We start from the raw sequence: 21755 nt of genomic DNA on the forward strand, positions 1-21755 counted from the left end.
GATGAAGTAAATAATCTGTTTCAAAAGTAGCTGGGCTGACTAAAACACACAGTATGCTGACCTCCAGGCAACCCTCAAGAACCTGCTGTTTTTCACTCTTCCCTGCTATCTCTGCCAACACAAGTACAGAGGGAATATCTAATCCTGGGATACTCAGCTGTGTACATTTTGCTCACAGGTCACAGACATGTAATACCTCCTACATTCCTACTGGGAATCCTGTCCTTCACGCTATTGTCCTGGCATGGCCGGCTGTTCCAGTTACGAGGGGAGCAGAGAGCACCCAAATGGTATTGGCAAAACTACTTGGTGGATACGGGAAAAATTTAACCAATGGTAAAAATGGATGTATCCTCACATGTGTAAATTATGGTATATAGAAGCACGAGAACTTAGAAAGTGCTCAAATAATCAATATGCATCTTTAACTTGCACAAAACCAAACACAATAGGTAGGGGGATTGTTACTGCAGAAGCAGCAGGTTCTGGGAAAACCAGAGGAAGGTAAATCACTGTCAAAAAAGAATAAATCTCCTCCTGTATTACATGCGGATGCACCCTTGCAAGCCTTTAAAAAAAAATAATCTCCATGTTATGTGCATGAAAATGCAGCTGTTGATGAAGTCAGAGCTATTCAAGGGCACTAATTTCTTTGCAACTGATGATAGCTGCATTTCTTTCGCTGTTACTTTCTTCTTGTAAGAACAAGCCCCAGCTCCTGCTGATGTCTGGATCAGCCATTAGAGACAGGCACTGTAAGACTGTAATTTTTACAGTATTACAATGCTTTGTGACTCATGAATTACGAAAAAAACCACAACTCTGGCATATTTTAAATACATACTGCTGCACTAAAGTACTGAGGGACTTTTGATTAATCGAAGAACTGTCTTGCTCTGCATCATTTGCATAGTTCTTAAAACCACCTGTAGAAGGGGTGAATTCCTGGCCCCAGGGAGGCTAAAGGAGGCCACACCTCATCCATGCAAACAGGGTCTCAGAATAGAGTATTGCTAGGGTACCTAGTAAGAATCTCTGCAGTAATTTATAAACTCATGGACAGGGATATATAGAAATATTTCTAGTTAGTCAGAATAAATCCTACTATTCATCATCAGTATAGTTATAGCCTGCATCAATCATCTGCACTTCAGTCACCTTGTTCATTCTCATACTCTGCTGATTCAGCTTTAAATTTTATATCACTGATAGGAGTCTTTCAAAAAGGTCACAAAAGTGCATTCAATGTAAGGACAGTGGTTCTGTCTAATGGATCCTCAGTTACTGCTCCTTCTCCAGTTAAACTCATTTCAGTCAAATTAACTACATGCCACAAAAATTTGTATCCTCATCCTTTGGATTTATACTGGAAATGATCATTAGGCTAGTATGCAAGAACTTACATTGAAAAAAATAGCAGCAGCACCAAGTTTTCTCAGTGCTTATTTTCTAAGACCCTTATTTCATGTCTTCTATACTTCCTGCTTGAAATTTGGGGCTGGGTAGTTTTGAGGGTCTGGCCTGCTATGTGGGAGTGACGGGATTACCGAAAAAGTGGGACAACCAAGGGAGCACATTTGACATAATACAAAAGGGATGTTTTTCCAGCTGCAACCTAAACCAGAACTTGCATGACTGATTTTCTTCCTCATTCAAATGTTGCCAAAACATATACTAAACATCAATTCTGAAATACAGCATATTTAGTCCTTTCCATCTACACTGCCTGTCTAGCAGCTATGGGCAATTGAGTCTTGAACGGGTTCTGATCTTGATCTCTTTCTAGAAAAGCTATGGTAACAGTGAAAATAAAAATAATTTATCCATATTTATGAGCTCATTTCTAATAAGCAGTTGAATTTTAACATTAAAACAAGTAATACAGTGTTTTTCATTAAGTACTGTTGCAAGTAACTATGCATGTTTATGGACTAAGATTCTAGAATTAATTTAACCCTACAATACAGAGCACGGGCCAATTTGCTAGTAAACTAGAGCAAAAGACCATTATGCTTGGTTCTTCTTTTTCTGCTTGAAACCTTTGAATTTGTATCTCATCTCTTGTCAACCCCCATCATAAGCAGCATTAAAAATATTCCTGAAATGGCTGTGTACTAAGCCAACTGGTAAAAATCCTATTAATGTCTTTCCCATAGGAAAGAAGATATAAATGTTGCCCGAAAATGTCTCTAACATGCCTAAATTTATTGTGCATCCATATACTCACGTATTCCGAGAGCAGACTTCTATGCCCTCCTTGTATTCTCTTAATGTGTGTATCTGGAACTATTTTTGAGTATTTGTGATATCTTCATGCAGGCTGAGTGGAAGTGTGATATTATTTACAACTTGCTGTTGGTAGTAAAGCTTCCCCAAGAAGAACTTCTTACTGCTGCTTGGTAGGTGCTAAGGTTTTCAGCCATCCTGACTACCAGTACGTGGGAGCTTCACAAGCTCGCACTGTCCCTCCCCAGCAGTACTGCCCGGCCCCACTTTGCTGAAAGCTGTAAACAAGGTTGGCTGCAGAGTTTTTGAAATTTTGCGCCTCGAGTTGTAGCACTTAATAAATTAGTATCAGTCCCATCATGTTTCATATATCAAATTCTAATCCAGATCAGATGTCACAAAAACCTGTGATGTATTGCTGTTGCTTTACATGGGCTAGTTTATGTATGAACACCTGAAACCTTCTTTCTTCTCCAACTTTCAGCCCTAGGTAGTCATACAGGAGCTGAACTCAGCCCAGCACTAGCTCCAAAAGGGGAAGATGCTGTAAAGTTTAGCCCAAAGTTCACCTTATGTATGTTCTTAGTAAAAACAAAAGCAGGTAGTAAACATTTTAAAACAGGTTATGTATTTGCATCCAAGCTCTTCAGTAAGTGTGACAAATGTTGCCACCTCATGGACAGGTGCAGGGTTTGATTCAGCTCAGCGGTAGGAAGGAAAAGGGATCACGGAGATGACTCATTGCTGCCCTTTCACACTCTCCTGAGGGGGGAAGCGACAGCTTGGCCAGAAAGACGCTTTTGTCGCTTAGATTCACCTGGAACTTGTTCATTCGGGTCTGAATCCAGAAGCTTGGCTACACACCCACAATTGGGGGGGGGTGGTGGTGGTAGAGAAAGAAAAGGCTACGCATGTTCAGGGTATTTGACCATCTCCAGTATCAGAGCAAGGGGAGGAAAGAATGATTTTTCCTTGGAAAAAATAGGACATGGACATGGCATGGTCTTGTACTGTCAAACAGTCAAAGCCCAGCATTCAGGAGTAAAACATATGAGTAACAGGCTGTGGGACCTGGAGTTTTCAAAAGGGTGACAGAAATCTTCAGATTCTTGAAGACAGTAATTCAGAACTGAACCAGGGGATTTTAATACCCCACAAAGGTAGCGGTGGTTGGGAATCCTCTACTTGTAAACTGGAGACAAATGTAATCGTAGTGTATTCCATCATGTATTTCCAAGGCTAAAGTTTTATGTTATAACATCACATTGATTATTCACTATTCTGCCTCTTTTGGGGAACTGCTGCAGGAATACGCTGTCACCTGTTGAATTTCTCCCTTTCTGATGGAAACGCAGCTGTGCCATCCTCCTCTACAGGACAGATACTGTTACAAAAGCCATTACACAGTGTGTATCTTAAAGTATGTTCATTCCAAATGGCATTATAATTAGCACTTAATGTAACTGGATGAGTGTAAAAGGACTATAAAATGTTTAAACAAAAATAAAACCTTTCAAGTTTGACATCAGGATAGAACTTTAAGAATCAATGATTTTTTAAAATAAAGCCTTGTAAAAATAGATTCAGAGTCAACGTTTATGAATGGTTCGAAAAAAGACAGTGTGGTGATTAATTGGGTGTTTCCCATTATCATGATCTCCCTATAACAGTGTAACAGTCTGCCTACATACGACTGAAGAGAAAGAAGGATTTATACCAGCTTGATTTTAAATATGTTCTTATGTTTATTATATTTTGCAACTCCACTCCTAAAATGGTGGCCTCAGGAAAAGCTGCTTTGGCAGGCAATTGCAAAGATTCCTGTGGAGAGGAAGTGAAAAGACTGGGCATACAAACAAGGGCTGCTGCCATGTTCAAAGCACTAGGGAGAGTTCATAGAGCAAAATGCAGTCCTAAGTAAATGGGTTTCAGGCAATTTCAGTGTTAAGATAACATCATTAAGAGTAGAACAGATTGTGCTCAAACCCTGCTGTTTATAATTAACACATTGCTTCCAAATACGCCAGGGTCCCTGGTAAATAGTCCTCTGCTCAGATCCACCCAGACCAATCAGAGTATTTTCAGCAGGTTCCATGCTGGGCCAGCACCTGTTTGGACAAATCCAAAAGAGCCAAAATACTCTTCTTTCTGGCCAGCTAAGTAGAGAGATGAACACAGCTTGCCTTAGTCATTGTCACAGTGTCCATATGGCTGTGAAGCTTGTTTTCACAAGAAATCGTACAAGTACTTTATTATGTCGAAGTTCACGGTCCTATAAACAAAAACACAGTATATTAGAGCAATCATCTTAACAGTGCTAAGACTTTAACCTGTTTGGAGACAGCACACGCGGGACATTCTGCACAAGCAAAATCAAGCAATACCCCCAAAAGAAATGCAATCAAGGATGAATGAATTTTTAACCTCTAGTGTTATTTACAGTACCTGTCTTCTGATTATTTAAACTTTGTAAGATTCTAAAAAAGAAATAAAGCAGATTTCTAGTAAAAACTGGAAGATTCTTATTTCAATCATCAAGCAGTAAAAATACATCAAAGTTAATAAGATTATATTTTCACATGATAAACATGATACTCTAGTTGGTGATGCAAAGCAGCAATCTTTTATGCTATTGAATGTTTTGTTCATCTTCCAAACCACCTGTTTTAGCATGTACTATGTAACTCCTTCATCTGTACTCATTTGCAGTCTGCGTTCTTTCAGTCTTGACACTAGTTGACCCATGTTCATAGCTAAATTTGAAAAATCTAAGAATGCCTCTCAATGGGATAGAAGATTTTAATGTATACTTTTGTACTTTAATGGCAGGCAGAATGAAACAGCAGTAGAATAAAACATATAATTATTTTTTTTTTCTCTAAACTCATTCTGCTATACAATCTAACACTCAGACTTAGGGGTTTACTGTTTGAATAAATAATGCAAATTACTGCATATAATGACAAGTATAAAATTAAAAGTTTTTTTTTAAAAGTATTCAATGATGCAAAAATAACCGCTCACAATGCTAAGTGAGATTAACTGGCTGAATGTCTTATTTGTTAGACTACAATCATTTAATATTCTCTGTTCATGCATCATCCTGTAACCCACTTTTCAAAAAGTTTCTATAAAACATCATATTGGATAGAGAAAAAGTTCAGAAATCCCCAAGATCCCCAACAAGAAATACTGTGTTTGAGTCTACTTAATAATCCAGTGACAAAATTAAAGAAATTAACTGTCTCACATGACATTGTGTCACTCAAGAAAACTGCTTTAGTTACAAGGCTTTCCACAGAAAGAAAATCACACACTCTAACAAATGCTGACCTTATCAACTAAATGAAACACAGTCGTCCTGTCATAACAACTGGGTTCATTAGACACTATATGAAAAGACGCATTACATTCAACAAACATTAAGAGATCCCCACTTCAGCTACAGAAAATTTATGAACTTTGGTCTGAAATTCTTAAAACAGAAATTAAAGATTTCTAACAAAGAAATGCCTAACCTTACCTTTGGCTAAGCATGTAAATACTACATGGTAAAAAGCACGGGAATATCTCTGCAAAGACTGAATATATGCAACAGAATAGAGCCAGACATGAGGTTCTGTGGTACTAAGGAGAGAGACTGTGCACGGCCAGCAGTTATCACACTAAAAGCCACCAGGAAGACACACAACTTTTTTACTCTTCCAAAACCAGGTGGCTTTTGTTTTGTTTTTTTTTAAATGCAAACCCCACTTTTGCTTAAAAAAATACAGAAAATGAAATGATAATCTGAACAGCCTGAATGGGAGTGGGGAGGGGAGGGAGAGAGCATCATTTTCTGTCCTGCTCTTTACACTCTTCAGCCTTCCATTAGGAAATATGCTGGAGTAGCAAGGCTGAGATTGTTAACAAGGCTGAGGTATCTGAAGATTTTAGTGACTAACAAAATTACTTTAGTACTATTACAGTAACAGAGAAAAAGAATCAGGAGATGGGCTGCTTACTTGATGTGTATTTTGGTTGAAATGATGAAGTAGTTCCTTCTCTGCAATAAATATAACCTCTCCCACGAGTGGTTAAAAACTACAGGCAGCTGTAAGACTACAGCACAGCTAGAAAATGAAATTTCTTAAAGCACAGATCATCATGCCTTCGCCCTGTAGCTAGTCCCATCAAGACAAGGGGGAAGCCCATTTATCATGGGTTCATGAAACCTTGTAACTTTATGGATCATTCTCAAAGATTTACAAAGACTGTAGGCTGCAAAAGATACTTAAGAAAAGAAGTGTAACAAAGGAACAAAGCAAGAAAAAAAAAAGGGGGGAGGGGGGGAGCAGGAGAAAAGTAGAACAGGCCAACTTTAAAATCTGTCAGGTCATTTTTGGCCCTATCCAGGCAGCATATAAACACTTCCAAACTACTTGGCCAGGGGAAAAAAGACCTGCTTTCTTCCTCATAACATGTAGGAAAAGTCAGTCAGGATACATATATACACACACATGTGACCTAAAGGAAAGCAAGCCAAAGCACTATACTGTGCACTGAGATTTGAAGTGATAGCATCTCCCACAACTACTTTCTCTGGTAAGCATAAGCTGCATAGCACAAGTTTAGGTCCTGTTTTCTGGCCATCTCTACCTTTCCAGCAATTTTAATGGAGTCAATGAAACTTCTAAGGATGTTAAAGTTGCAAGGAGAGGGCTGTCATTTCAAGTGCCTTAATTCAAGGACCCTCATAGTCCATACAGAGTTTAATGAACTGGTCTCTGTATTCACCGTAGGAGTTAGAGCAGAGACAAGAACTTGGGGACGTTTGTATACACAATGATCCACGTTGCTGAGCAGATGGTCTGCTGTATTTGGTACCAGTGGGAGTTTTTTCAGGGCATCATTCACAAGTAACTTTATTGCTGGGAATAGGAAAGTGACACAGCGAAGCTGTGGAGGTCCTGGCAGTGTGGTCCAGCCAGGCCTAAACCAGATGAAGTTTCGTTCTATGGCCTGTCCAACTGCAAACTGAAATTAGTGTGTGGGGTTTACCGACAAGGCTATTGGACATTTAATAGCTCAGGTGAGCAACATGTGCCCTGAGGTTATGGGATACAGTCTACACCACAGGTTCCTCTGAAGTCCCACATTATAAAGAAGAGTTGGTCTTGAGAATGTTTCTCTTCCTTTTCACCACATGTCATTTCTGGGCTCTGTTCTGGCTACAGACTCTTTATCCAAGACCTGCTAATAAGCAGGCTGCAGCAACAGGTGTGAGGTAATGCTGTTGGCATTTCATAAAATTGAGACATAGGCTTGATTGTTGCCTATGTATTGCATGCATTTCTGTCTGTAATTTATCATCATCTCTCCTGATAGACCTGGAACTGTTCTCAGACTCCAAATCTGAAGGTTCTGAATGAACAGAGCTGTTGAGGTACCTATGTTCATTTACTGAATTAGTTTGTATCAACTACAGATCACACAAGATAGACTGTCTGAAAGAATTCTTATAATCTATGTAGTTTTTATATCATATGTACAACAAACGCTGTTAAGAATTAAATATCATTTCAGATTCAAATACCATAGTGTGCCTTTTGGTAATGAAATGGGACTGACATTTTAGAGCAGTATTTTCACATGAAGTCCCTGACCTTTATTAAGCACAAAGACAGTATGTTACCGTAACACATACTGCCACTGTAACATAAATTTTTTTCAAAACAGGATTGGACTATACTTACCTCGAGTTCAACACTTCTCGTAAATAAGACGACTCATTCACTCTTAGAAAATATCCATAGATTTCTGTTCTGGTCTGCAGAGAGCTACAGACCGACCAAACACTGGGTTTGAAGTCTTTTTCAAGTCAGCACATACAACAGTAAATGATCTCTAATAGGCTCACCGGGCAATAGCTCTGATGAAGTCCAGAGATACAGTACATTTATATCGTGGTCCATCAAGCTGGTCATTATGGCCAACCATGGATAACAGCTGGAGAGTCACAAGAGAGGTGATCTACAAACAAGAGACATTAGTAATGTTAGTCATTTTTTTGCTAACGTGAATAGCAGTGGCCAATTTCTTTTTTTTTTTTTTTTTTTCCTCTTTGGCACCATTCCCGTATTTCTCTGGAAAGTCACTCATACTTGCTTACTGATTTTCACATAGTTCTGCAGCTAGCAAACCCAGGAACATATATACATTTTCACCATTAAATTTTCAGCACAGGCAGTGAGAGACACAGGCTAAACCCTTCATCCTTCATATCAAGAGTTATCCTGGAGTTCTGATCAGAGAGAGATAGGTGATGTGAGGAACAGGAATAATAGGCATGAGCTGAACATTTTCCAAATCTCTGCCTGACAACCAGTAGAGACTCTGATTCTTTCCTTTATACCCGAAAACCTCCTCTTCAACTTTCACACTCAAAGTTGGATATTCCTGTGCTAGCTCATACCACATTTTGAACAGATGGATGTATTACTCCAGATAAAGAATCTGAAGGTTGGAAAGGAAAGGCTGGGAAATTGTGTGCTTAAAAAGACCAGAGCCTGAAAGGAGAGAAATTTGCCTACAAACACAGTGTTTTGACAGAACCATTGATTATTTTACCAAAATAGCAATGTACCAGCATATTTTCAACTATCTTCCTTCCTCCAAATGATGATTGTGGTATCACTAAAGTGCAGTCATGGGATGTAACCATTGAGCACAGCCAGTCTATTCTTCCTCAGTTAGGAAAAAACGCTGTGGTGATTCTACTGTCTCCCTACCTCTTCCCAGCTCCCAGGGGAAAGAAAGAGGTAAAAGAGAAAACAAGTAAAGATTTCCCTGGCCTTTGGTATAGATGCCACTGACAATTCAAGGCAACAAGGTTACATTTTATGAAGAACTGGTATCTGCCCACAGCTCTACTTTTCAAAAAAAACCAGACAACTGTGACCTATCTCTGTGTAATGATAATAGCATAGTAAGGAATTTGTGAAGAATAAATGTATTGGGAATAAATGTATTAGGAAAGAGTGTCAGTTCAAACCTTCAAGGAAGCACATTGCTATAAAAAGCAGCAGCAAGGTCTTACCAGTATCAATCAAAAAAAAAAAAATCCTAACTCAGTAATAACCCCACTCTTTTGCTGAAAGTGAACTTGGTCTTCGAATTTGTGACAGTGCTTGCAGGAGGTAGGAATAATTATTAAAGTTTTCCCTTAAGTGGACATAATATAGAAAAATGACACCAACTGTGGAGAATAGAAAAAATTACCATCACCAAGAATGAAACAATTTTTCTAAAAGCCTGTGCTTAACTTTCTTTTATATGACATTAGACAACAATAGTTCGGATGCCATCATTCTGCAAAGTCTGTGGAGTTTGGTTAAGGAATACTGGCCTACCCATATTCACAAAGACAAATTCCATTTACTTAATTCAGGTCTATAAATTACATTAAAGAGTAGCACATGATTTACAAATTGTTAGCATTGACAGCATTGAGGAAAACTGAACTTAGCATAAGGAAAATGGGTCAAAATCCAGTTCACGAATCACTTTGAACATCACTGAATTGGGATCAGCCTCAAACTTGTTAGGTGTTTATTTTGTTAAAATACTCTTTGAGTTTGAGAGCACATTTTTCTACATTCTTCATTCAACAAAGTCCTTATTCATTCAGTGAAGAAGCATTATGGAGTAATCTACTGTAACAACTGCTATTTTACACCCCCATGCACCATTACTGGCAAATCACTTCTGCAGTACATACTTGCAGCTGGCCTCACGTTCAGAAATCACCAATGAAGGAATGGCAGGAGGCTCCTAAAAGCTCCCAGCGAGGACAGCAAAAGCCTAGATAGTTTGGAGCTGGACTCATCTCAGTTTTATGTGGGATGTAAAACTGACCTTGCTGCTGCCTTACAAATGTTCCAGCAATACTGTAATAACAAATTGTAACCATTTTCTTTTCCAACTAGCACCAAATGCTATGTATGTAACATGAGGTCAGCAACATAAAATTCCTTACTAAAGGCTGACTCAATAAAACTGAAATAGCATCAGACTAGATACTAAGTTTCATTAATGTTTTTGACTCAAGACATTAACTCTAAAGACTCAATATATAGTATTACAAGACAAATGAAGCTATTGATCGTAAGAGTAACACAAACTTACTTTGCAAACTGCAACCCTTTACTCATTTTTTTCACAAATCCTCTATTTATTTAGTTTAATAAAAATGTCATCACAGGGAAGTGAGTGCTGAAACAGTTGAGTCCTGATCCTGAGATTGCTTAAAGAGACAGAAGTAGAGAGAACTACCATTTTCAATTCATGCAGGTAGGAAACAGTTTTATCTCCAAAGAGGCTCAGCAGAGACAAAGAGAAAGAACGTGTATCTAAGGGGAGTAAATAGGGACCAGCTCCCCTACAGACAGCCAAATGTTAGAAGCTAAAATACTTAACTTGTGAGTCTTTGGGGTGGAATTCAAAACCTAGTTAGAGATGCCCAGCCTGTACATGGAGAAGGGCAGAGATCTCTGAAGGACAAATCCAAAAGCCTGCATGCTGCAGGGGCAGCAGCCTGGAGCTCTGTTTGCACAGCTTTTTCAACAGGTTCAGGGAGAATCAAAAACAGCACGAGAGTTCTGTCACCCCAAAGCAATGACTTCTTCATTTTTTTCTGCTTTATACAATATAGCAGGATTCTCCTGCTGATAAGTCAGCCACAGAATTGGACAACACACATTTTTTGCAATAAATTGCTTTGTTAGAAGATTAGATTCTATTGTGGTAGATGTAGAATTATTAAGTTCCTCAAATATGTTGCACTGAACCCATCTGTCTAGACCTGATTAATAAAAATAAGACAATTGTCTTCACCAAAAGGTTAAGAAGTCTTCTAGGACACAGAAGGTTCAATTCCCTCCTGCCACAAGGGGTTTGAGTGCCTCTTCGCTGAACATGTAACAGCTAACTGGGGTAGGGGTAGCAGAGGAAGGAAGAAAAAGCTTTGTATGGTATTAAATCATTACCAGATCTAACTTTCATTCTAACTGCTTCTGGAGCTGAGCCATTTTGCATAAAATTGCATTTATATAAACAGTCTCTTTCTCTGTGTCTACTTAGGGCATTCACCTGGTAAAGCAGGATACAGTGGAATGAAGTGGGTTTAAGACAGCCTATTTGCAGCTAAATTTTAAAAATCACCAATTTTCATATTCTATTAACTGTTAAGGTCCAAGTGCCACCTACAACTTAAGCACTGAAAAAGTTACTACTTCAAAAGTTCAGGTGTTCTAAAGCTTTGGAGGCAATCTGTTCTTAAATGAAGATACGTCAAAAGTTTGAAACACAGGTGGGAAAAATATGAATGCAATGTCAAACTAATTGCACTTCTTAGCAAAAAAAATTTTCAAAGCTTTTTTTTTTTTAATACCACGGATACAGTGGCTCCATTTCATTATTACAAAAGCTTGGGAAAAAACATCTGGCAGAACAGACTAGAAACAAGCCAGAAAAACTGTGTGGGTGACATAAGAAAGAATATTTGAGAATCTTTTGAACAAAAGAAATTGCAGTTGGAAGAAATATTCTAAAGCTATTAATAAAATTAGAGTTAGATCTGGTAATGATTTAATACCAGCAAAAGTTAACAAGTAAATGGAATTTTCTGCAGGAACAACAAGAAAATCTGAAGAAAAGTTACTGATCTGAAAGATGTGAAGGAACACGTGTCACTGGTATATTTAAAAATAATCCATGACTGAGCTTTCTTTGAAATATATTTGTGTGAGAAACCTGCTGCTGAAAGGTTGGATGCAAGGTGAGAATAATCATAAAAGCACAGCAGAGAGTTGCTGCTAGGAGGAAATGACTGCTCAGATTGCTTCTGAAGATTCGCTGGTCAAATATGGACATTGAAATCTCTGGAAAAAACAAGCAACCAACAAGCCATCCTTAAAGGCTGCTTTTTTTCCTATCAGCCTGGACTAACAGATGGGCCTTGCATCATTCCCTGAGCAGACACAAAGACCAGCTTTGTCAGCACATGGCTGTATGGAAGCAAGAAGGATTCCAGAAGTGAGGGCTGTCCACTGACAAAGGCCAGGCTCTTCCCGAGGACAACATGAGAAGCCAGAAAACATTCATGGAGGTGCAAAACAGGAGCAGAATTAGGACCAGAGATACAAGGAAACACACGGTTAGCTTGGGTAAGCAATGATTGACTGTCACAGGAAAGAGTTTGGACAAAGTGTGTGACACATCTCAAACCCATAGGATAAAACTAAACAGAGAAAATGATGCTGACTAATAGGGAAAAAAAAAAAGCGCTTTCCCTAGAGGTGTGATTGAAATCTCACCAAGTGGTACATTTTAAACTGGAGTAGAAAAACATTAATGAAAGACACACGCAGGAACAATTTCAAACTGGCAGAGACATACTAGATGATCTGCAAAGTATCTTTCATCTCCACAGTCTATAATCTTCAATTATCTTGCCCAAGATGTTACGTTAATTCTAACTCTTCAGTCTGGCTTACTTTTACGCACAGCTTTTTGATTCTGAACTTCAAACCTATCAAGAAATTAAGAACTTTCCGTATTTAGTACCATCAGACAATGGTACAATATTCTTTCACAGTTGTATTAAAATTTATACGGATCCTAGTGCTTTGTGCAGCACCATCATCACACAGCTCTCAAAGCAAACATGCAGCTCACTGCACTTGTTCGAAACCCACCACTGCCAAGAGTTATATTCATGCACATGCTAAAACCACTGCTATGCAACAAGACAGTTTGAAAACCAGATGCCATTTAGAAAACACATTTCAGTCAAAATGACTCCCACAATAGTCTCCTGGAGTTAAATTCAATGACCCTAGAACAAATTACATAAGCATAAAAAAAAAACCTGCTCAAAATTATTTCAATCAAAATTATACCTAGAGTATGTATGCTCAGTATGTCAGCCTTGTTAGAAAAGCTCATACAGAAAGGTAACAATAGAATATTACAATTATATATATTTAAGCCAGCAATTGATCAAAACTGTTTTTATAAAAGTTTATTAAAAATAAATCAACACTTTTCTGAATGCTTACATTTTAACAGTCAGGTTTTGGTTCTGAATGATGTTTTGTGCAAGGCTTTTAATGCACGAAAAAAATACAAGAGACACCCCTCCAAATTGCTTATGGCCTTCCAGTGTGCAGTTAAAGCATTCATTACTATATGCTTCACCTTTTTTATTTTACCTTTTTCTCAGCTTAAATTAATCCAACTCTTTTTAAAACTACCTTATGAATGCAGTAAAAGTGGTTTTGGCACTAACAGAGCCACCAACAAACAGGGGTATCACAGCCACAGCCTCGGCATGCTCCACAGGCTTGCACTCTATGCCCCTCACTTTGGTAACACACACATAGGTGGCCATATAGGATGCTACAGTGCACAGTAAACATAGTGACCCAGTCTGCTTTGAAAGCTGCCTTCTAGAAATGTTTGCGTTTGGTGTCTTTGTCCCCTATTAGGTTTTTTTTTCATTTCTCCCACATAAATATTACCTCACTATTTTGTGTTGACTCTCTAGGATCTTGCATGTTATTTCTTTATCTGTAGTAGTATATAACACACTTCTAAATTTTTAAGTAATTTCTGCATATCTCGTCAATGGGTTGACAACACTTTACCACAAGAATTCATCAGATTGGGTCAAACAGAATTTAACACTAATTACTAACTTGAACAAATTTTCAAGACATAAATGTGTTGACAAATTCCAGATGTGACAGCATTATATTCACTAAATGTTTAATTACTACAGGGCAGGGGAGTGTGTGGGGAAGGAAATAACTGACTGCTTCTGCTACCATTTATCCTTTAAAAACCGATGTTGCTTAGGCTAACAGATCTTTTTTTCTTTTATTTTTACACCCATTTAAGGATTTTAAAATGTTTGTTCTATCCTGATGTTAGGGATGTTTAGCTGTTACTAGGAAGCAGCCTTGACAGCCTGGCAGGGAAGGAGATTTGTATCGTATTTTCCCCTAAGAATCATCATGCAACGTGCTTCCTTTCAGTCTTGTGTACAATAAAGAACTTACTGGATTGAGATCAGTCCATGTCACTGAAGCCATCATGTCATACCATCTTTTTCATGAATGCACTAAATTTTATCAGAGAAACAAGAAGCTTTTTTCTTCCAACACAATGACTGCCACAGAAGATTTTTCCAGAATCTTACTGATACACAGATAGGAAAACTTGTTTTAGTTTCCTATATAATTTTATTCAAGATCTATTTATTTGAATACTCTCTTATATTTTAATGAAATCTTTTTGTATTTGTTAGTCTGCATCTCTGTCTTCACCGTCTCCTCTGACTCCACTTCACTCAAGGCAAATCTGTCTGATTTATAGATTTAAACAAGTGACCCTTTTGGCTTTTTCCAAGCTTCATCATATTGGTGGCTCAGTCATTTATTAAGACAGCCAAAACTCACTCCTCTTTCTTCAGTTTCTAAAAGACAAACCCTCTGTTTTTAGAAGAAATGTCTATTTACTCTCAAGTATATGACCTTGAATTTCATGCTGTTAAACCCACTCTGTATCATACTCACCACCTTCAAGGTATTTCTTGCATATCCTCATAGCAGAAAAGTTTATTAAGCCCAAGGCATATAACCTTGAATTTTACACTGCAAAACTTTTTCAGTTTCTACTATACAGATCGTAAGAATTTTTACACGTTATGTTCCACACTGTATAATCAGTATTCACCACTTCTGACTTCTACCACTCAGTCTCATTTTTTGTGCCCCATTTACACTAAATAGTATTTGACAAAAAGTGTTGCCAATTTCATAGACTTATTCAAGGCGTAAGTGGGAATTTTTTGCCTTTCTCCTTTTCCACTCTACCCTTTCCGCACCATCCCACCCCCTCCTGTCTTTCAGACCACAGAACACCTTTCTGCATACTAGAAGCTGCCTTATTGCTAGCACGTTCTCCTGCAGTTGGTTTCCCTGTGGCTTTTCTCTTCAAACTTAAGTGAAGCAAACATATTTTCTTCCATTGAGGAGAAACTTCCTCACCTTGCCCTAGAATTCATATTTATATTTTAGAATCTGCTCGCTTCAATTAGCAGTCTGTCTTCTAGGGTTTTTTCTGTTCAGCGAGTCTGACTAGCTGCAAATCTTGACTCATCAGAGCAGCACCCTTTCATCTCTCCTCTGTACTTTCTCATTATCTTTAGTCCTCACATCTTCTCTTCCAAAACTCAGTGCTTTCCAAAAAACCCTGCAACTTTTTAAAAAGGGACACTGAAACAAGATTCATGAAACATCCCAGAAAACTAAAAAGAGAATTTAAAAAAACAAACAAGAAACCCAGAAGGATGTATTTCTTCATCCAAATTTGTAGTTAATCTGTGACACACTCTGCCGCTGAAAATTTAGCGCAGTGGTAGAGGGTTTTATGGAGTTAAGAAAGCAACTGGGTGTATTCATGGAAGGAAATACAAACTGCTAAATACAAAGAACATCAACTCCACAGCAAGCATTTAAGCCACAGGTAATATGAAGGTATAACGCACATCAGACTAAACTCACTCTCTGCTTGCCAGTCTTATGTTTTTCCTGCATGTCCGATACTAATTGGAAAGCAGTCGGACAGTTTTACTGTCTTGTAAGAAGTAGAACAGTGGGTAAACTCACTTCTGGTCTGACTTAATGTGGCTGTTATAATGCATTCAGCAAATGTAGAGTATATCATCTGCATCTTCTACATCCTGCCACTTTGTGTTTCCCCTTTACCCTTCTCTTGGGTCTCTGCAAGAGCTCTCTCACTATTGCTTACTGTATTCTCACCATACTCTGCAGTCTTAAAAAAACACAACAAAACAACCAACACCCCTCCCCCCCCCGCCAAAAAAAAAGAAAGATGATGAGAATCCAGCTTCCCCCACCATCTCTGGAAAACTTCTCAGTATCTCAAAAGTGTTTGCACAGATTAGCTCTGCTGGCTCACTCACTGTTACAGTAACATCACTTTTTAAAAGCAGTTCAATAATTTATTAATTTTGGAACTATTATTAAAGGAATCTTTCAAAGTATTAATGAATTTGTTTTCTCTTCATTATTTTTATTCAATATATAAATTAGGGAAAAGCCCCTTTCTTCTCTTAGCACATTTACTTTAGCATTAATTTACCTAAGGAGAAAAAGGAAAACAAAAGGCAATTCACAACATTCTTTGCCTCACTCTGCTCATCAATTTTAAAAGAAAGTATAAAAAACTCTGTAGAGTGATGCACAGATAAATCCGTATTTCTGAGTTAGTTCCCTCACTTTGAGGATCAATTAAAGTACTTTGTAATGCCCTGAAAAGCATGCTAGAAATTTGCTTAATGTGGTATTTCCTGAGAGGATCAAATTATTTTCTGTACCTGAGGGTGTCTTTGGAAATTTTTTCAGAAATTTAAGACTCCTGGAACCAGTCACGGGGGAGTTTATTTTGATACTCCAAAACATGCAAAAAACAAGGCTTGAATGTACTTGCAATCTATTGGAGGTGCATGCATCTAATTTAGTCCATAATGACCTAGGAAAGGCACTCGTAAGTAGGACTACAGATATGAGTTATAGAGAGATAATTCAAGAGTACTTGCCTTTCTATTTCATACCTTAAAATCAGAGCAACTAAAGATGGTAACAGATGGTCAAAGAAACACTTGGGGAATGATGTTTACAGTTAATTTGATTACTTAAGTCAGGTAGACTCATAAAGTGGACACCAGACAAAGGCTGGCTACTTTTCAAGGCAGAGGCAATAGGCAGCCAACAGAAGTATCCTTCTGCCACCCCCTGACTCATTTCTGCATCAGAGGTCTCAGGTTCCAAGCTTTTTTTAGACAATGAGGAAGGAGACACAAAGATTGTTTTCCAGAAGCAAATCTTTGTGCAACTGATCAAGCATATAACCTTAAATCCCCAAATCTAGAAAATTTTCCCTTTTTTTTGGTCCTTCATTTATAACACCTATCCCATAATGGCAGCATTTCTAGATATTGCAAGAAAAGTTCTATCAAGAACAGAAAAAAGTAACCTTAAAAATACTATCTTTGATACTGATAGGACTTGATACTTTAGAGAAGGCCCTAAATTTTTAACGCTATATCAGTAAAATATAGAACTGTGTACACAGAGTTACTAGACTTCTACTGCTATATGAAGGAGTTTTGTTTGCAAATATAATTTTGTATTAAAGAATACTTAAAGCAATTAGGGTTTCTAACCTGTCCTGAGGACAAAACCCAGTACTCTGTATATGCCATGTGCAGAAATAATGAAATTAAAGGAGATTTCTCATAATCAGATATTTGGGAGTATCTTCTAAGACTAAACTACCTTGCTTTCTCCAAAAAAGAAAGATTTTCAATACGTCTTAGCGGCAGTCTATTTTTGGATGATTATGATAATTAAGTGTTAAAAGAATATTGATCCAAATCTTGTATAAAGAAACAAGATATTAAGAATTTTTAATTAAAACGACCACCCCAGGAAGATTTGGCCCAAATACTTCCAAAATACAAAACCCAGACATTTTAACAAGGGTAGCCAAATGGTAAAATACACTGTAGTCTGAAGTGGGAGTCTGCTCTGAAAAATGACAATTTAAAACACACATTTATTTTTTATCTTGAGATTAATAAACCAAATCTCTACAGACTCTCCACAGTACCATGCTGCATCCCAACTGCTCACGAGAAGCATTGCAGAAGACTGCAATCAACACCATATTAATTTTGACTACATAAAATTCTGCACATTTCAGTGGTTCCATAATAGGAATAAATAGTAACAAAAAAGAAAAGAGAAACAACTTCTATCAATTACTAAAGTACGTAAGTCCATCATACTGCTACAAACCAAAGATCCCTCCTGGCCCAATATGCTGCCTCTTGAAAGGACCGGCAAAGGATACGTAGGGAAGAGAGTAATAAAATTGTAACCAAGAGAAATTTCCCAATATACACGAATACACGACTGGCTCCTGGTAATCTTCATTTCACGTACTTTGGTAATTAGGTATAGAATTTTTCACACTTATTGATCTGACCTGTTGAAATACGACATTTCATATTGTTCTTGTATTGTCAAACTGGAGCTAAAAAGGTTGCTGAATGCGTTACTTAACATTAATGCACCTAATCAACACATTGGAAAAATTTATTGAGGCTGTACGTAAACACCAAGACATCAGAAACAACAATACTGCCTAGCTCTCAGCAAGAGCTGCATATACAGCATTGAGTCACACTAGGTTTTATGCCATCAAACAGGGGAAATAAAAAAAAAAAATCTGATTTACTTTCATATAAGACCGTAATTAGAATTTGATTTGATACATGATGTTGGATCCTGGGCTAACCAACAGTTACAAAGAAAGCTCTCATACAACAGCAACTGAGAAGAACCGTTACATTTCTGTTCAAAATCTTCCATAACAAATTCAAGAAATTTAAGTTTAACATAATCCTGTATCTTTGTTCACAGGTACCCTTAAGCAGAACAGACAAAACACCAAGGATGAATGCAAGTTCCAGTTCTGCGTTGGCAGACTGTCACCATACAGCACAAGGGAAGAGAGGACTCTGCAAAGCCACTCTTCTCAGTGGTGGGAAACGGGCAGATCTGGAATCTCCCTCCCTGAGCACGTCAGGAAACCAAATACTTGCCCTCAAGGAGAATATTCTGCTCTGAATCAGCAGATCTATAGCATTTTGCTCCTGCCAGGAGCAAGGGAAAGACCAGGATGAAGACTGTCACTCAGGAAGTCAGTCGACCCCTCTAGTTGCTTGAAAACCAATTAAACACACCCTACTGTAACAGCACAAAGCTGATGGTTGTAACGTACAGTGAGAAATTTTGGGTTTTTTTTTTTAAAATAGGTACACTACAATAGATGCTATAAATTTATAACATCCATTTTTGTTAGTCTTTCTACAGAAAGTAAAGCTTTCAGTCATCCATGAATTGATAAGTCATGAAATATTAAAAACATAGGTTCAATGACCCATTAAATATGTTAGATGCAACTGCAAAACATATCTATAAATATCTTTATACCTCTTGCATAGATGATCCTGCAACGTGGTCATAACTACAAGTTTTCCATCTTTTATTCAGTTATACTTGGTTTTATCAGATAAAGAGCATGAAACATCATCTGTCAGCAATTAATTGGAAAGGAAAAAACCCTGTTCTTCAAATACAACACTTTTTTATGCAACTTCCGTCACCCTTTAACACAACTGTGAAATTCTGCTAGTTATAACATTTATCACTTAGATTCACTTGGCTTTTCTAACCTGGAAAAAAACAGTTTCTGACACTCACATGTTTGGCAAGCACATGTGTTGGGTAAAAAAGTTAGCAGCCAACCAAGGCAACCAATGAACTAGTGAACCAGTATGCTGGCACACCCATCAACAACGCTGATCAATGAATTTAACTGTGCTGTATCTGTAGACAAGTGATATGCAGGAAAAGAATGATCAGGTTGCAATGAGGGAAGAGAGAAATTTTGTATCAAATACTATTACATTTCAAGAAATCCGCAGGGATTGTTTTGCTCTTTGGAACACTGACTATGTATATGTTCCATTTAAACACCTGCCAAAGGGAAGCATTGCTTAGGAACAGTATGCAGCCAATTAGTATTTCTCTCCTGCCTTTATGGTATTCAAAGATAGTATCATTTAGATGGACAGAAACATTCGAAGACACAACCCCTCCATAGATTCCCCAAAACATCTTGCTATACACATTGAGTTAAAATTTGTGTAGTTAGTAAACATTGACTATATGGCCCCTACATCATCACAAGTCATTTATGGTGCAAGAGAATCTAACATAGTAATGTACTGCACAAGGCAATTTTCACGTAATTCAGGAATGGATTAAAAGCATAAAAGAACCTACATAAGGTGTCCTATTTTAGTTTCAGTGGAATACAATGCAATCAAGAAACATAATTTCTCAGTTTCCATGACTAATTCACTTATTTTTGCAGCTGACAGTTGTGATAGCTAATATATTTTTGAATAATTGTCAAGACTTTTCTGTAATATTCAGTAATTATAAATCTGAGTTTTTTGAATGTTAAAATTAAATCACCATGAAAAGGCTTAAATCCCTCCAAAAGTACTATATACTCTGAAAAATCCATGCAAGAGATCAATGGAAAGGTGCAAAAAAGCTAGAAAGAATCAAGCAATCAACGAAGTCTTTTGATCTCATGGATGAAAGATAGTCACCCTCCTACTAATAGGGCTATTGCCTACTTTAGTGAGAAACAGGAGAAAAATTGAAGAAACAGAGGGGAAGCAGTTATGATTTGACAAAGACACTACCAGGGTCTGATGAAAAGCTACTTGTCATTCCAATCAACTGTGCTATATCCTAAATGCTTTTCCACCTCCTTGGGGGCCTTTCACATAAGCTTTACATAATGGGTAAGTAGCTCCCGTGGCTATCTTCTGGAATCTCTTCAGTAAGTAGAAACAGAAATATTGCTCAAGTGTATTTTAAAATATCCATAGCAGAATCTGCATTGCAGTCAATAAATGTTAAAAAAATGGTATCAAAGAACCAACTGACCAGGAAGCGTTGTTATCAGCCTGCTCCTCCTCAGTAAGAGAAGCTCAAGCAGCAGAGACCAAAACGTTGTCTAGGATATACTCAGGTTGAAAACACTTACCCTGGGGGCCTTTCCCTCTCTGCCACTGAAGACTCAGACCTGTTTTTCAACAAGTTCTCAACACATCTTGTCCAAGATGACACATTAAAAACAGAACACAGACAAGGTGATTACTGCCAGGAGTTGAGTTATTGGATCAGGACATCCAGACTATTCCTCTGAAGTGCCTGGCAGCCTGCACCCTCTTAATGGCTGTATTCAGTTTTTACTACCAGAAGTAGCACCCTGGAAAGTAGCAGTGCAGATCTCCTCCAGCTTAACCAGTGTTCAAAACTGAAGTCCCAGAGCTATCTCTATCCTTGCACATCTTGTCCTGCAGAAGCACTACATATCGTTAAAACTTGACTGATTTAATCTGGAAAGCGTACCGAGACTTCATCATCTCAAGAATAATTTTAGGACCCTAACCTCAGGAACCGCATTTCTAAGACACAATTTTGCACTAAAGAAAAAAAAAACCAAACAAAAACCAAAACCCAAACAGACCAAAAAACAGAACAGAACAAACATTAATACAAAGACTTTTCTGTCTCTAAAACTGTTCTTAATTTATTTTATAACTGAGAAATTGTGCAATATGAATGCTACCATGGTAACAACTCACTTTATTGAGCAAGAGAGAAAATAATTATCCCAAACCTGCATATCATGCAAGCACATGCAGTAAATTTAGTGCTGCCCTTTTTCCCCTTGCTATTTTTCTTCTTGCAAAGAGAAATAGATTTTGAATTTATACCTTATAGCAAGCCAGGCATCATTTTGCTTGTCCC

At 37.7% G+C, this 21755-nt stretch overlaps 1 protein-coding gene across 5 annotated transcripts in view; it reads right to left on the minus strand.

The window, feature by feature from the left end:
• Window positions 1-3947: 3947 nt before the first annotated feature.
• ORC5 (origin recognition complex subunit 5) overlaps window positions 3948-21755 on the minus strand; it is a 73158-nt gene continuing 55350 nt past the window's right edge. For 4 of the 5 annotated variants that reach the window (XM_069801793.1, XM_069801792.1, XM_069801795.1 and 1 more), the window contains exons 14-15: window positions 8126-8238; window positions 3948-4498 (exon numbers count right to left, since the gene is read on the minus strand). In XM_069801793.1, the coding sequence (XP_069657894.1) occupies window positions 4453-4498; window positions 8126-8238 (159 nt within the window). In that variant the 3' untranslated portion in view covers window positions 3948-4452. The other variant, XM_069801796.1, reaches the window with a different exon arrangement.

This window comes from Haliaeetus albicilla, chromosome 14 (assembly GCF_947461875.1).
Source record: "Haliaeetus albicilla chromosome 14, bHalAlb1.1, whole genome shotgun sequence".
Classification (NCBI taxonomy): Eukaryota; Metazoa; Chordata; class Aves; order Accipitriformes; family Accipitridae; genus Haliaeetus; species Haliaeetus albicilla.